Here is a 13862-nt window from a genome sequence, read left to right on the forward strand (position 1 = left end):
TAGAGAGGCAGGCCAGCTGCTCCCTATGCTTCTGAGCCGAACCCCCATGTGTTAGCAGCTGAGGAGTACAGCAATGACAGAGCTCCAGAAGTCACTTACACGCAGGGACCAAGCACAAATACACCGGCATTTCTAAAACAGGACCAAGGGAAAATGCTCCTGCGTGGATGAACAGGCTATTTGGCTTCCAATTTGGCCTTTCTATTCAGATGTACACCAAGTGCTGTAACATGTCTAATATGCTGGCTGGTTCTGTACACAACTCAAACTCAAGAAAGGAACTCATTAATAGACTTCATGTCCAATGTAACAGGAGAAGCCTGAAAGACCAAAGCAAAGAGAAGGAAGAAGCCAGAAACCCTCGACAGAACTGGAAGTGGTGTGCGAGAGAAAGGGAGTGGTGGTTTAGGATTCAGCCTACTAGGTCTGGGTTACCCAATACAGTAACCCACATGATAATTATGGGTATGCAAAGAGTATTGTTTAAATTGCTTCTCAAAATTCCTCCGATTTCACATTGATCTGTAGAATTTCTGGATCAAACTTTTGGCTGCTATGCATTTCTGGGGGTTTTCAAGGTTAATTTACACAATGGTTAAACATAGCCGGTCATATTTAAGAAAATCGAATAATACCAGTCCTCCCCATGAGATGATCTGGAACTGGTCATCCTACTTCAGATGTTTTTAAACAACTCTCTAAATATTGAAAGCTGCTATATAGTATTTAATACCTCATTCCTATTGTTATCAAATTGGAATCAAATTGTATTTATTTAAATCTTTAGCTTGTAAATAGTAGTTGAATCAAACTGGGGCATCCGTGCCAATTCCAGCACTACTTTTAATGAGGTCCACAGTATGCTTGCTCTATTTGGACCCCATCTGCATGGAGCTCAGCTACTTGAGGCATCATAAGGGTCGCACAGGTTTAACCGTGACACTTCACACATCTGCACTGAGTTTCAGACGCAAGATGAGAGCCTTGAGTATTCTGCGTGCTGAGGCTCATCCGCACAGACCAAGGGCCTATGAATACACATGCACACACACACACACACACACACACACACACACACACACACACACACACACACACACACACACACACACACACACACACTTTAAGCCCCTGTTTGCATGGGAACAGTCAGAGTTCTAGGTTTACACTTGAGGGCTGATCCCTTCACCCCTGTCTGTGAGAGAAAACAGCTAAGCTGCAGCCTTCACCTGCTCTGTACATTATGCTGTGAGGCGCAGGGCTTGGCTGGCTGCACCCTCCACAAAAGGGGCTCGCTAGAGTGATTTACCAGAGCATGTCAAGTTGCATGACGTTTTCCAAAAGCTTGTTTTTTACTTGAAACCATATGTGGAATGTAACACGATTTAATACAGAGTTAATTATGGCCAAATGTTATGTAACAGAGTCAAATAAGGTCAGGTGGTTGTATGGGGTGGGGTCCTGGCGTGGGCACGCCAGATGAGAATAAGGATGTGAGTGTACTCCGATAGCATGGGGGTCAATACAACATGACACCATGCTCACCAGAGAATGACCTAATCCATAATTGAGCCCACATGTGTGGCAGCCATTGAAGTTTAAGTTCTGAGGGGAGTGTAATGGGACTTGGGGAGGCTGTAATGTAATGTGTCGCACACTGCAAACACTCATGTCATGCAAGTCATTCTCAGGCCAGCCAAAGGGTAGTGTTGCATAATGGTTCAACTGGTGACTGAGTGAGTGAGTGTGTGAGCGAGCGAGTGAGTGAGTGAGTGAGTGAGCAAGCGAGCGAGCGAGCAAGTGAGCGAGTGAGTAAGCGAGCAAGTGAGTTAGTGAGTGAGCGAGCAAGCAAGCGAGTGAGCGAATAGGTAGGTGAGTGAGCGAGCGAGTGAATAGGTAGGTGAGTGAGTGAGCGAGTGTATAAGCTTCTCTGCCTTGAGAAAAACTCCCATATGCTTCCCTGACTTGTGCCTATAGACACACGCCTTGATAAACATTCAGCAACATGCTGCTAAAGGTAAACACTGTTACAAGTTACTTACATTGACACACTTTGTGGAGAGTACTGTTCTACTTCATTCAATGCTGTTCTGACAAGAACCATACTGTGTGACTGTAGGGACATTGTAATGAGATTTAGCTAAGATGCAAAGAGGCGTTTGCCAAAACAGCAACAACAACAACAAAGACTGTGTCTAGAGGAGTGCACGTCACTTGAACAGACACACAAACAAGCCTGCCCACATCAAACACAGTAGCTATCAGGAGAATCATGCAAATACCCTGTGGCAAACTAAGCAGGCAACGTGACGCAAACAGGGTCCTGTACACAACTGTACCTCCTGTTCAGGTTGCAAATGAGTTTCTTTTCAATTTACATAAATAGAATTAATATTTAAAATAGCGGTACAGTGTGTCCCCCAAAACATAATCATGTATTACTACAGTTGACTGCAAAACCTCGCTATAGCATGTTTACTGATGTGTTTTCCTGCTGTGAAAGCGGTTTTAATATTTTCCGCAAGGTGGCTCGCCGAGACCACAGAAATACATAATGCATAGCCTGGGCTGCTGGTGGAATGACCGTTGTCTTTATCAGTACTTCACATCGCCACATACCATCAAAATCAATATGGAAATGATACCATAACTAATTAACTATAAAAATGAGTGCTGTCAGTTTAACGCGTTATTAACGACGTTAACGCAAGCCCATTTTAACGGCGTTAATTTTTTTTTCGCGCGATTAACGCAAAAACTTTTTATTACATTAACGTTCTTTTTGCTCTCCCAAACTGTGTAGTAGACTAACGTTACGTTTGAGTGAATGGTGAGAGCGTTACGGCGAAATGGATGATAAAAATCTTCTGAATAGAAAGTTTACCTTTAAAAGTTGTGTTGTGCAAAAAAAGCGAGCTTCACTGTTGTCTGAAAATGTCAACAGGCAGCTGGCTGAAAGCACAGAAGTAGTAGGCTTACCTTTTATTGGTAACCTAACTGTTACGGTTCATTGTTTTTGAAATAAGAGGCCTGACTTCTATGTTCACAGCAAACTTGAAAAAAAGAAAATATTAAGCCATGGTTTAACTACACTATAGGCTTGTTTATCTGAAATGTGCATTTTTTTTATAATTTTATTCTGTACCGCCCTGTTTTGCAATGCAAGCCAATCCACTTTTCCATGTTAATAAGAGCATTAAAAAAAAAAAAAATGATTGAAGGGACATTTAGAATAGATAAAAATGTGCGATTAATCGCGATTTATTTTGAGTTAACTATGACAAAAATGCGATTAATCACGATTAAATATTTAAATCGTTTGACAGCACTAATAAAAATACAACTAAAAGTGAGAAGTTCCTGCAGTGTTGCTTTAGCAATAACCAATTGGACATGCCACATTTAAAAAGTACACAGTGCAATTTCTGCCGTCATCAGAAAACAATTAAGTTGTGAGCTGACTTAGTCTTGAGAAAGAAAGAAAGAAAGAAATCCATGATTCCCATACAAAAGCATGGCAGCCCTTCTCTCAGCAGTGGCAGACTCCCCTTAGTGGTCACTGACGGCACAGCACCCTATCTTCCATCACTGACTGACACACTCTATAGCAGACAGGCCTAGAATTGACCCAGACTCTGGCCAAAGCACTAAGAATCTCTCAGTCAGTGCATTTTTCCGACTACAGGCTATTAAGTGTGAAGGATATGAGAGGTGAAGAGCCACAGACACACAGTTTTCCCCAGGGAGATGGTTGACCATTGGACGTGGCAGTGTGACTGAATGTGCCTTAGACTGGTGGACTATTAGGTCACAGCTCCTGTTGGCTTACCTTCTAGGCTGAGCACGCCGGTCATCCTCTCCACTGCCTGCTTCCTGCACAGAGAGAAGACAGACAGCCAATCAGACCCACCCATACACAGAGGAATCTCTGTCTGTCTGTCTCACACACACACACACACACACACACACACTAGGGGTGTAAATCACACCCAACATGGCGATTCGATTCAGTATCGATTTCCTGAGCCAACGATTCGATTATTTTCGATACTCATGAATACACCACGATACGATTCGAATCGATTCGATTCGATTAATTTGTTCTTTTTTTTACCTTACAGGCTAGACAATGTTTCAGATTTGAAATAAATCAATTAAAGCTGTTATATCGTTATGCATTTTATTTGAGAAACAACAGCCAATAACAGAAGTAGAAAAGTTGTACTCCACCTAGGCCTATGACAACCTCATTCACTGAAAAATAATAATTCCCCTGTTATAGATTCTGAAAGGCCTTGCATCAAAAAGTACTGTACAAAGTACAAAGTGTTAAGTAACAAAAATAGGCCTATACCACATTCACTATAGAATAACAATACTCAACAAAATCAGTGCAAAAGTGCACTAGCAGCAAACGGTAACAAAAAATAGGCCTGTAGTTATTCAATTTAAAATCACAATGCTCCACAAAATCAGTGCAATGAGTGCAAATGTGCACTAGTAGCAGCAAATGGTAACAAAAAATACCCCTGTAGGCCTACTTCATTCACTATAAAATAAAAATACTCATCAAATTTTTATTTTTTTTTTTTTTAACCAATACTCTTGCGGACGTGTCGATGCATCATATCGTCGGCTGTTGGATCGATGCAAAACGATTCTTTTTTACACCCCTAACACACACACACACACACACACACACACACACACACACACACACACACACACACACACACACACACACACACACACACACACACACACACACACACACACACACACACACACACACACACACACACACACACACACACACACACACCATAGCTACCGACACACAAGCACTGACACAACATACGCCATCATACTGAGTGTGAACAGAACAGGAAAAAATATGCTGGGGGGGGAAATAAACATTATACTGGACAGCAATGTGATGATGCACTTGTACAGTGTCAAATACTTTTAAACAGATGTAACTAAAATATCTTTACACACATCCAATAAATACACTGCAGCCAAAATCTTTTTATGACCTTTTTGGTGTTGCCCAAACCTGCTGATGGTACAGCACAATTATTTAAAATTTTAAAACCACACAGTTGTTGCACAGGTATGTACAAGTTAACCCCTCACCCCTTACTTTCACTCACTGACACCAGCCTACCTTTTGCTGTCTGTGTGTACTGCTTCACAAGCACATCTCACTACATCCAGGCAAATAATAAAACATATCTTCATGAGGCAGATTTCCCCTGGTAAACTACGCATGGTTGGAGTGTACCTTTAATTGGTCATTTTAACAGTATGCACTATAGCCTAACATGATCCAGACAATAACACACCAAATCCAGTTCATCTAGAATTAGCTTCAAGGACTTGTGTGCTTAGCTGATTCATCTAAACATTTCCAACCATATTACGTTGTGGCCAAAAGCTTAAATCCGAACACGTCGTCACTGGACTCATCCTAAATGAAAGCATCAGAGATGAAGATGCCTATGTTTGGGAGTGTCTGTATGCCCTTCCCTACCCTCATCACCAACTCTAGCGGTCCGCAGCCCCCACACACAATAGAGCATAGACAGCTTAATCCCAGCCTGCGCTAACTAATCCCCAAATCAGAGCACTCTCCCAGAGATCAGCCCGCCTATGGCTATCCAGCTGTGGTCCACAGCACTCAAACTAAAGCAGCACCCCTCTGCACCAACACTGAATTGGGTTAACCAAAAATATGGATTTCATATTCTATTGGGTCAACCATCACCAGTCTATAGAATTGGAATCGTCCTTCCAATTCTAATTAAGTCAGTGATCCCACTCTCTCTCTCGCCCACAAAATCTCTCTTGTATTTTACAAAAGACAGAGGGGTATCAGGATCCCAAAACGGACAATGTACAGGCATCTCAGTTTACAAGTGTAAGACTATGCCTAATTACTTGGAGAGTTTACCAACATAGAGATATGCAACTCAGACCTGTGTCAATGATGGTTGCGTATATCCGTAGCTAGCCTCAAGTTGTGCGGACTGGACCACAGGACAGAGATTCTGCTCACAATTAGATGATGACATTCCTCTGCGAGACTAATGCAATTTGAGAAATGCAGTTAGGCACATGGTTAGAATGAGTCACTCTTCAAAACATGTTTCTTGCAGACAAGCCGGTAGCAAATAACATACAACCCCATCAAACCACAGTGAGGAGAATGAGAATCCTCCCTGCCCTTAACTAGACCCAACACCCTCTACCTACTCACTCAGTTCTGACCGTAGACGTGGAGGATCCGCCACATTAAGTGCCATCCCAATAAATTCCACCGTGATAAAGGCCAGTTAGAGGGAAGTTGGTTTTGGGAGCACCATAACTCTACCCACCAGGTGTTTTTCACATAACCATATTTGTTATAAAGAACATAATTTTACAACATATGATTTCAGCGAGAGGAGGAAGATGGAAAAAGACCTTATAAACTTAATACAACATTTGGTTGTTGTACTCTACATATCACAGCATATGGAAAAGTTTATGTTCAGTCCTTTGTGCCGGTAGCCATCAGACTCCACAACCAAACATAGCGGTTATCTAATTTACGCCAGCAGAGTTGTATTTATCTTATTTATTTTATATTGTTTCATTTATTTGAATTTTGTACTCAAATTTGTATTTGTATTCCTATTGCCTTGCTGCTACTACACCTGAATTTCCCTAAGGGGTTTAATAAAAGTCTGTCTGTCTATCTATCTATCTATATAACACATGCAATTCAGCTCCACACACATAATGAAGACATTAAAGAGAATCCTGTCTTTCAGGGTATCCAAAAGGTATATTTTATGGTGTTTAAATATTTATTGTTAATTATTTAAATGAAAACGACTCGGGCATCAACCTCTTTTTCCCGTTAAGGGCATCCATAAGTTTACTGCCATGGCCTACCCTACCCCTTCACTCTGAGTATATCAGTACATCACCCCGGAACCCCTGCCTTCTGCAGCCGCCAGTGTGACTACAAATCAGACTTCACTTCGTGATGGAGTGGGGAGGGTCCAATTTGGAAAAAAGCCTGCAGTCAATGCATGCAATACCTATGTGGACTTAGTTGCCATGGCTACCACCATACTATGACAGGGGAGGAGGGGAGAGTCATATAGATTGCTCCATGCACCAATGAGAAGGGAGGATTCACAGTGCTACCAGGCAGATTTCTCTACTAGCCATGGTCAGGAGAAACCAATAAGTGTGGCACATTTTCACATCAAAGAATTTGAATATTAGCCAACAATCTTGATCTTATCTAACAGAAACCTTTTAAAGAGCAATAGGCTAAGGCTGATTTGTGGAATAGGTTTATTCAGTTCACTCCAGTAGAGTAGTGTAGTGTTCTCACAGTGATGCAGTCAATCACACCCATGTTCAACAGCCTTTGACAGCAATTAGCAACTGTCCTTCCAGTCTACTGACAGTGATGTGAGATGCTCCTGTACACACAAACACAGCCTCATGAAATGTCAGCCCATTCCAGGACATACAGTCAAGGGGATACACAGAGAGCGTGCATATTCTGGAGAAATCAGGCCAACAGGACTGAGGATGTGGGGTTTCTCAGGGGAAAAGCTCCTGGCATCTCACAAGATGACTCACATGGGTGCCTCACTGGGGTCACATGATGGGCAGCTGGTACCATTGACACCACAGGGCCAAATCAGCCCATTACACATAACCTGATTTCTCTGCATGGCGCCACAGGGAATATCACAAATAAAAGGCAGATCTCAAGACATACTATTGTATATTCACTGATAGCATTACACAACGCAAGGCCATGAAGTACTGTGACATATAGCCTATCCGTCTTCAAAACTGGCCTCAACACAAACTACCACTGACATGACATGATATCCTGACATCGTTACACATTTTCGTCCATTAGGCATGGCTTCGGTTAAAAGTGCATGGCAAAATTTTAATAGGATAAGATCATTCAACTTGTATGTGGTCTAATTTGTACAATAATAGGCCAATTGCATTTAACTTCAGAGTAGTCCTTTTTCGAGCCATACAGGTTATATTTCAATTCACATGGTATGTACACCATTCTGCCACATCACAAACGTTCACACATTCGTATCTAAGATTTCGTGTTAAATTCCGTATGAATGGGTTAGACTTACACATGTTATCGATAACCAAAATAACGTGGTAATTCATGCTTCAAACAGGCTACACAATGGGAAGTCAAACATGCAACATTACAGGAGCATGGTACGGAATGTACCATGCTCCTGTAATGTTGCATGTGATGTAATGTAATGTAATTTTACTAATGGTGATAAAGGGAATTGGAATCACTAATCGGAATGGGAATTCCGTTAATTACTAACCTTACTCAATCCCTGATACTAACACCCGAATGCAGTTAACGAACACATTTGAGCCATCACATCAAACTATACAAGCTATTTATTCAGGTCAGATTTGTTTTACACTAATCCTAAACTGGTGGTTGAATACAACATCTGCTAGGATTTGACGGTTGCAAAGTAACCATACTGACACAGCCAGGGCTTGCTATGCTTCTTCAGGCTTTTCAGCTAGCAGGATAACGAGATTCATCAGTGTGACATATGGACAGAACCTAGGGCATGTTTGAGCGATGATGATACAAGCGATGACGACAGTAAAGGCACTAATTTATTGTTGTTTCTGGATACCATCTAACGAACCCTTGAACTGGTTTTGACTAAGCTTGATGACACTTACCAAGTAACGGTGCATCAACCCTGAGGTTAGCTAATGTTTCCAAGCTAGCTAGCTAGCAAGGTGTCACTGTATGGCTACATACATAATAGTTACAAATTGTCATCCAAGTATTAGGCACTTAGGCATACTTTCATTTCTGACTGCAATACCCATACATCAGAAACTTTTGCTGCCAGCTGGTTACGTTAGCCCCCCACAAAATGAAAGTAACGCTAACGTTAGCTTACTAGATTTCTATCGTGAACATTTATGCTATCCAAGTGCACTATAGCTAGTTAGGCATTGCTAACAGTTGAGGCAAGCTAGCCATATGATATGAATGTTTTGAAAAATATGCAAACAAAAGTTGGGGCCGAAATAGCTTTACATTTCTAGTATGCTCCAAATAAGTCAGTATAACAACGTGTATCTTTAAGAAACAATATGATTTAATTAATTAACCTTAGCCCTTGGTAGTGCACGCATGCGCATGTACATACAGCACAGGCTAAGTTCTGACAAGCGGCTTCGAATTTGTTCAAGATAGCAAGCAGGCAAGCTAGTCAGCTGGCTACAACCGACGATACATCAGCAACACCATCTAAATCAGAAGATAGGAAGAAATCTCACCGACACACAGGGGCTAGAGGTAGTGCTGGGAGTTGGCGACCGCTGTACTGTGACCAGCGCCATTCAGGGTCCAGGAACGCGACTCTTAGATGCCAGAGAAAGCGGCGAGAAACATACTTTGAATACAGAGATGTGCAGCAGCCTCTTCCGTTGTTTGATGCTCTCTCTCCCCTCCTTTCCTCCCCAGAATGCGACGCATGCGCTGCACCTACCAGCTGTCAGACGAAGCACCAATGTGACCAATAAGGAAGACCTGAAGTAGACTCAAAGAAAAGGAGCAACTCTTAGTTTTATAAATTATGGTCAAAGGCACCCAGTGCAACTTTCGAGGCTTAAAAATAAACATTCAATTTCTAGTCTTTTTTACACTTAGTAAGTTTGAATAACTCCATACCATTACATATCGACATTCAAGGAGCAAAGATGAGACGTCGTTGTGTGGTGAGAACTGATAGAAAATCGATAACAACAACATTCGCCGCCATTTTCTTTATTTATTGGTGCCCACAATAAATAAAGCAGGATTCCAGTCAATGGAAAAATGGCCTCTTCCCACCTGCGATTGATGTTGTTTACGATTTTCTATCAGTTCTCACCACACAACGACGTCTCATCTTTGCTCCTTGAATGTTGATATGTAATGGTATGGAGTTATTGAAACTTACTACGTGTAAAAAAGACTAGAAATTGAATGTTTATTTTTCATTGAATGTTTATATAAAGTTGCACTGGGTGCCTTTAAATAACACAATGGGGTTGAACATTTCTGATTAAGAAGCCTAGTTTCGACTGTTCCTCTAAAGTCAATAGTTCCCCAAAAATATTAAATACCGTTAGCCTATTTGGCGGTAGCCTACTCCGCTTTTATATTTTGCTAGTTTTTATTTGGTAACAAACATAGGCTATCTCTTTTCCACAGCATTGTATTACTGATATGTTAAGTTATTGTAGCCTATTACCCAGTGGCATCCATTTCAGAAACCAGAGCATAGCAACCAAGAAAACAACACACTCACAGGACATACAGATTTGAGGAACTGTGAAGAAAACAGTGAAGAGATCGTTTGTTCATTGTCAGCTTACCACTGGGAAATTCATGCAAAGGTGGGTATCCTAGTTTATACTGACACTTTTCTAATTAGGCCTTTCAAACAGCTACGTAACGTAACAATACATAAAATGAAGAAAACTTGCAAGATGTCCTGTCATTAACACTATTATAGCCTACTTAAATTGTCAGGAGAATTATAGGCATGTGTATGAATAGCATTTATTTCTGTAAAACATCTAAATATGCACTACTAGGCCTTCAAATAATAGATGAAACTGCAACAGAATGCCATAATGAATCCCCTACTTTATCTGCATATAAATTGGTTTGTCATACTTCCTTTGTCTGTCAGTAACACTGACATCTCATCTGTGGAAACAGTGTTCTGTTTGTGCAGCTGAGCATGGGTAAAAGGACACAGTAATGTATTGGTGCCTCAGGCAGACAGAGCTCTAGTATCAGGGCTTGAGTTCAAGTGTGGTTGAGGAGAATACCCTTAAGGGTGTCCAGCACACAGTGTCTTCTTTAACCTACTCAACTGGGGGAAGTCTGAGGCTCCATGACTGCCTCTGTCATAACAAACAATTCTTTGGTTTCAATGTGGGTCATTCTGTACAGTGGTGCCACACATTGACACAACCTTGTTCAAGCAAGCATTTGCTTCCCATCATGTGACTGAACTGAATAGCTAGCTGCGGCTATTAGCCAATAGTTCATGTGATTAGTTCCTATCAGTGGACTGACTTGAATGAGTAAGAGACAGGGACAGAGAAGGTCATCTTAGCCAAATTATCTAGAGACCTGGGGCCGTATTCACAAAGAATCTTAGGGCTAAAAGTAGCTCATAAGTGGCGAATTTAGGAGAAACTCCTAAAAATAATGGGCGTGTCAGTCTTAAATTTAGGACTCCTATTTTTTTTTTACTAAGAGCAATTCACAAAGTATTTTATCCCTAAAAGTAGCACCTAAGTCTAAGACAGCTTAAAACTCCTCATGAGGACAAAAACCTGCTGCAGACCGCTCTCCGTTGAAATGCACGAGTCATCGGTAGGCTACATCCAGGCCACGGTGGACGAAAACGTCCTCATCTTTTGATGGGGCAATTATTGTAATGTGTGTCCCGTCACTGGACATTCCTGCGATCGCCATGGAATTTACTTTGATCTTGTGTAATAGGCGATTGTCCAAAGGCAACTGGATAAACTGTTGGATGATGTGGGGTCTACAGTGCGTTGATAGTTTGATGAATTAAACGGCTGACTGATGATTCCCAGTGTCGTCATTTGCGTTTTCCGCTAAGCCAAATAGGCTATCTTTATGTTTCCAAACATTTCACTTCGGGACACATCGTTGTTTACAGGCGTTATTGCATCCCGCGCTAATTCTACGACAATATTAATACCTTCACGGTTTAAGCAATGTCTTTTATCAATTCCAAGTCGGCTGCAGCCATCTTACGATTTTTTGTGAATAAGTCTTAGTGACTTAGGAGTCCTCATGAGGAGTTTTAAGCTGTCTTAGACTTAGGTGCTACTTTAAGTGATAAAATACTTTGTGAATTGCTCTTAGTAAAAAAAAAATAGGAGTCCTAAATTTAAGACTGACACGCCCATTATTTTTAGGAGTTTCTCCTAAATTCGCCACTTATGAGCTACTTTTAGCCCTAAGATTCTTTGTGAATACGGCCCCTGGTCTTCACCTTCGCCAGGCATCTAATTTTAATTTTTCCTCATAACACTGAATTCCAGATGGGAGACCTTAGGTTCCCTACATAATCCATGCTCAGTCTTAACACATTCGCATACATTTGTTTTTAGACTGATTTGTGTTTGTTTGAACCCTGCCAACCAGGGGCCGTATTCACAAAGCTTTTTATCTTACCACTAAGAGTGCTCCTAACTCGCGCTAAAACATTTTACGTAGGAGTAATTTCTTAAAAGTGATTCACAACGCCTCTGAGACCTACTCATACTAAGGATAATACAAACTCCTAAGCTTAAGATAAAAGCACCGTTGCTATGGATGACGTCGATTCTCATGCACGAGTTTAGAAGGGGTGAGGACGGTGATTGGTTGTTGACAGGCTCTCTCATTAAAAACTCATTCGTGACGTCCCTCTAACAATCCCACTATATCAACTGAAAATAAGAGAATAAGCTAGGCTTCAAATTAAGTCATATTAAATAGTTATGGGGCCGTATTCACAAAGAATCTTAGGGCTAAAAGTAGGTCATAAGTGGCGAATTTAGGAGAAACTCCTAAAAATAATGGGCGTGTCAGTCTTAAATGTAGGACTCCTAATTTTTTTTACTAAGAGCAATTCACAAAATATTTTATCCCTAAAAGTCTAGGACAGCTTAAAACTCCTCATGAGGACTCCTAAGTCACTAAGACCTATTCACAAAAAATCGTAAGATGGCTGCAGCCGACTTGGAATTGATAAAAGACATTGCTTAAACCGTGAAGGTATTAATATTGTCGTAGAATTAGCGCGGGATGCAATGACGCCTTTAAACAACGATGTGTCCCGAAGTGAAATGTTTGGAAACATAAATATAGCCTATTTGGCTTCGCGGAAAACGCAAATGACGACACTGGGAATCAGTCAGCCGTTTAATTCATCAAACTATCAACGCACTGTAGACCCCACATCATCCAACAGTGTATCCAGTTGCCTTTGCCCTTTGGACAATCGCCAATTACACAAGATCAAAGTAAATTCCATGGCGATCGCAGGAATGTCCAGTGAATGTCCACACATTACAATAATTGCCCCATCAAAAGATGAGGACGTTTTCGACTTGTGCATTTCAACGGAGAGCGGTCTGCAGCAGTTTTTTAAGAACTTACCAGCTGGATGCCGCTGGGGTGACAGTGGCTATTGGTCCTGGGACCAGTAGGCTTTCGCTGTTTCACGTTCGTTTCGCTTGAAGGGCCGTATGTGCTGATATTTGAAGTGGTCAAGGGCTGTAAATATAATAGCCTAACAGTTTGCTGGGTGCTTTAATTATTACTGCCTTGATTACATGCAATTGCCATATTTTATATTGATCGTTTTTTATTTCTCTTAACGTGCAAAGTGTCATTCCCGTTGGATGCACAAACTTGTCATCATGCGTGTGCATTCTGGTAACTGCACTGTTCATAACTATTTAATATGACTTAATGTGAAGCCTAGGTTATTCTCTTATTTTCAGTTGATATAGTGGGATTGTTAGAGGGACGTCACAAATGAGTTTTTAATGAGAGAGCCTGTCAACAACCAATCACCGTCCTCACCCTTTCTAAACTCGTGCATGAGAGTCGACGTCATCCATAGCAACGGTGGTTTTATCTTAAGCTTAGGAGTTGGTATTATCCTTAGTATGAGTAGGTCTCAGAGCCGTTGTGAATCACTTTTAAGAAATTACTCCTACGTAAAAGGTTTTAGCGCGAGTTA

The 13862-nt window shown here is 41.2% G+C and overlaps 1 protein-coding gene across 1 annotated transcript in view; it reads right to left on the bottom strand.

Annotated features, from left to right (window-relative positions):
- The window catches only part of ssh2a (slingshot protein phosphatase 2a), a 30093-nt gene extending 20571 nt beyond the window's left edge, over nt 1-9522 (bottom strand). Inside the window, exons 1-2 of the mRNA XM_080844190.1 lie at nt 9373-9522; nt 3830-3873 (exon numbers count right to left, since the gene is read on the bottom strand). Of these exons, the coding sequence (XP_080700316.1) occupies nt 3830-3873; nt 9373-9435 (107 nt within the window). The 5' untranslated portion in view covers nt 9436-9522. The remainder of the gene's footprint in view (nt 1-3829; nt 3874-9372) is intronic.
- Between the last annotated feature and the right edge of the window lie 4340 nt (nt 9523-13862).

The sequence above is a fragment of the Sprattus sprattus genome (genome assembly GCF_963457725.1).
Source record: "Sprattus sprattus genome assembly, chromosome: 9".
Classification (NCBI taxonomy): Eukaryota; Metazoa; Chordata; class Actinopteri; order Clupeiformes; family Clupeidae; genus Sprattus; species Sprattus sprattus.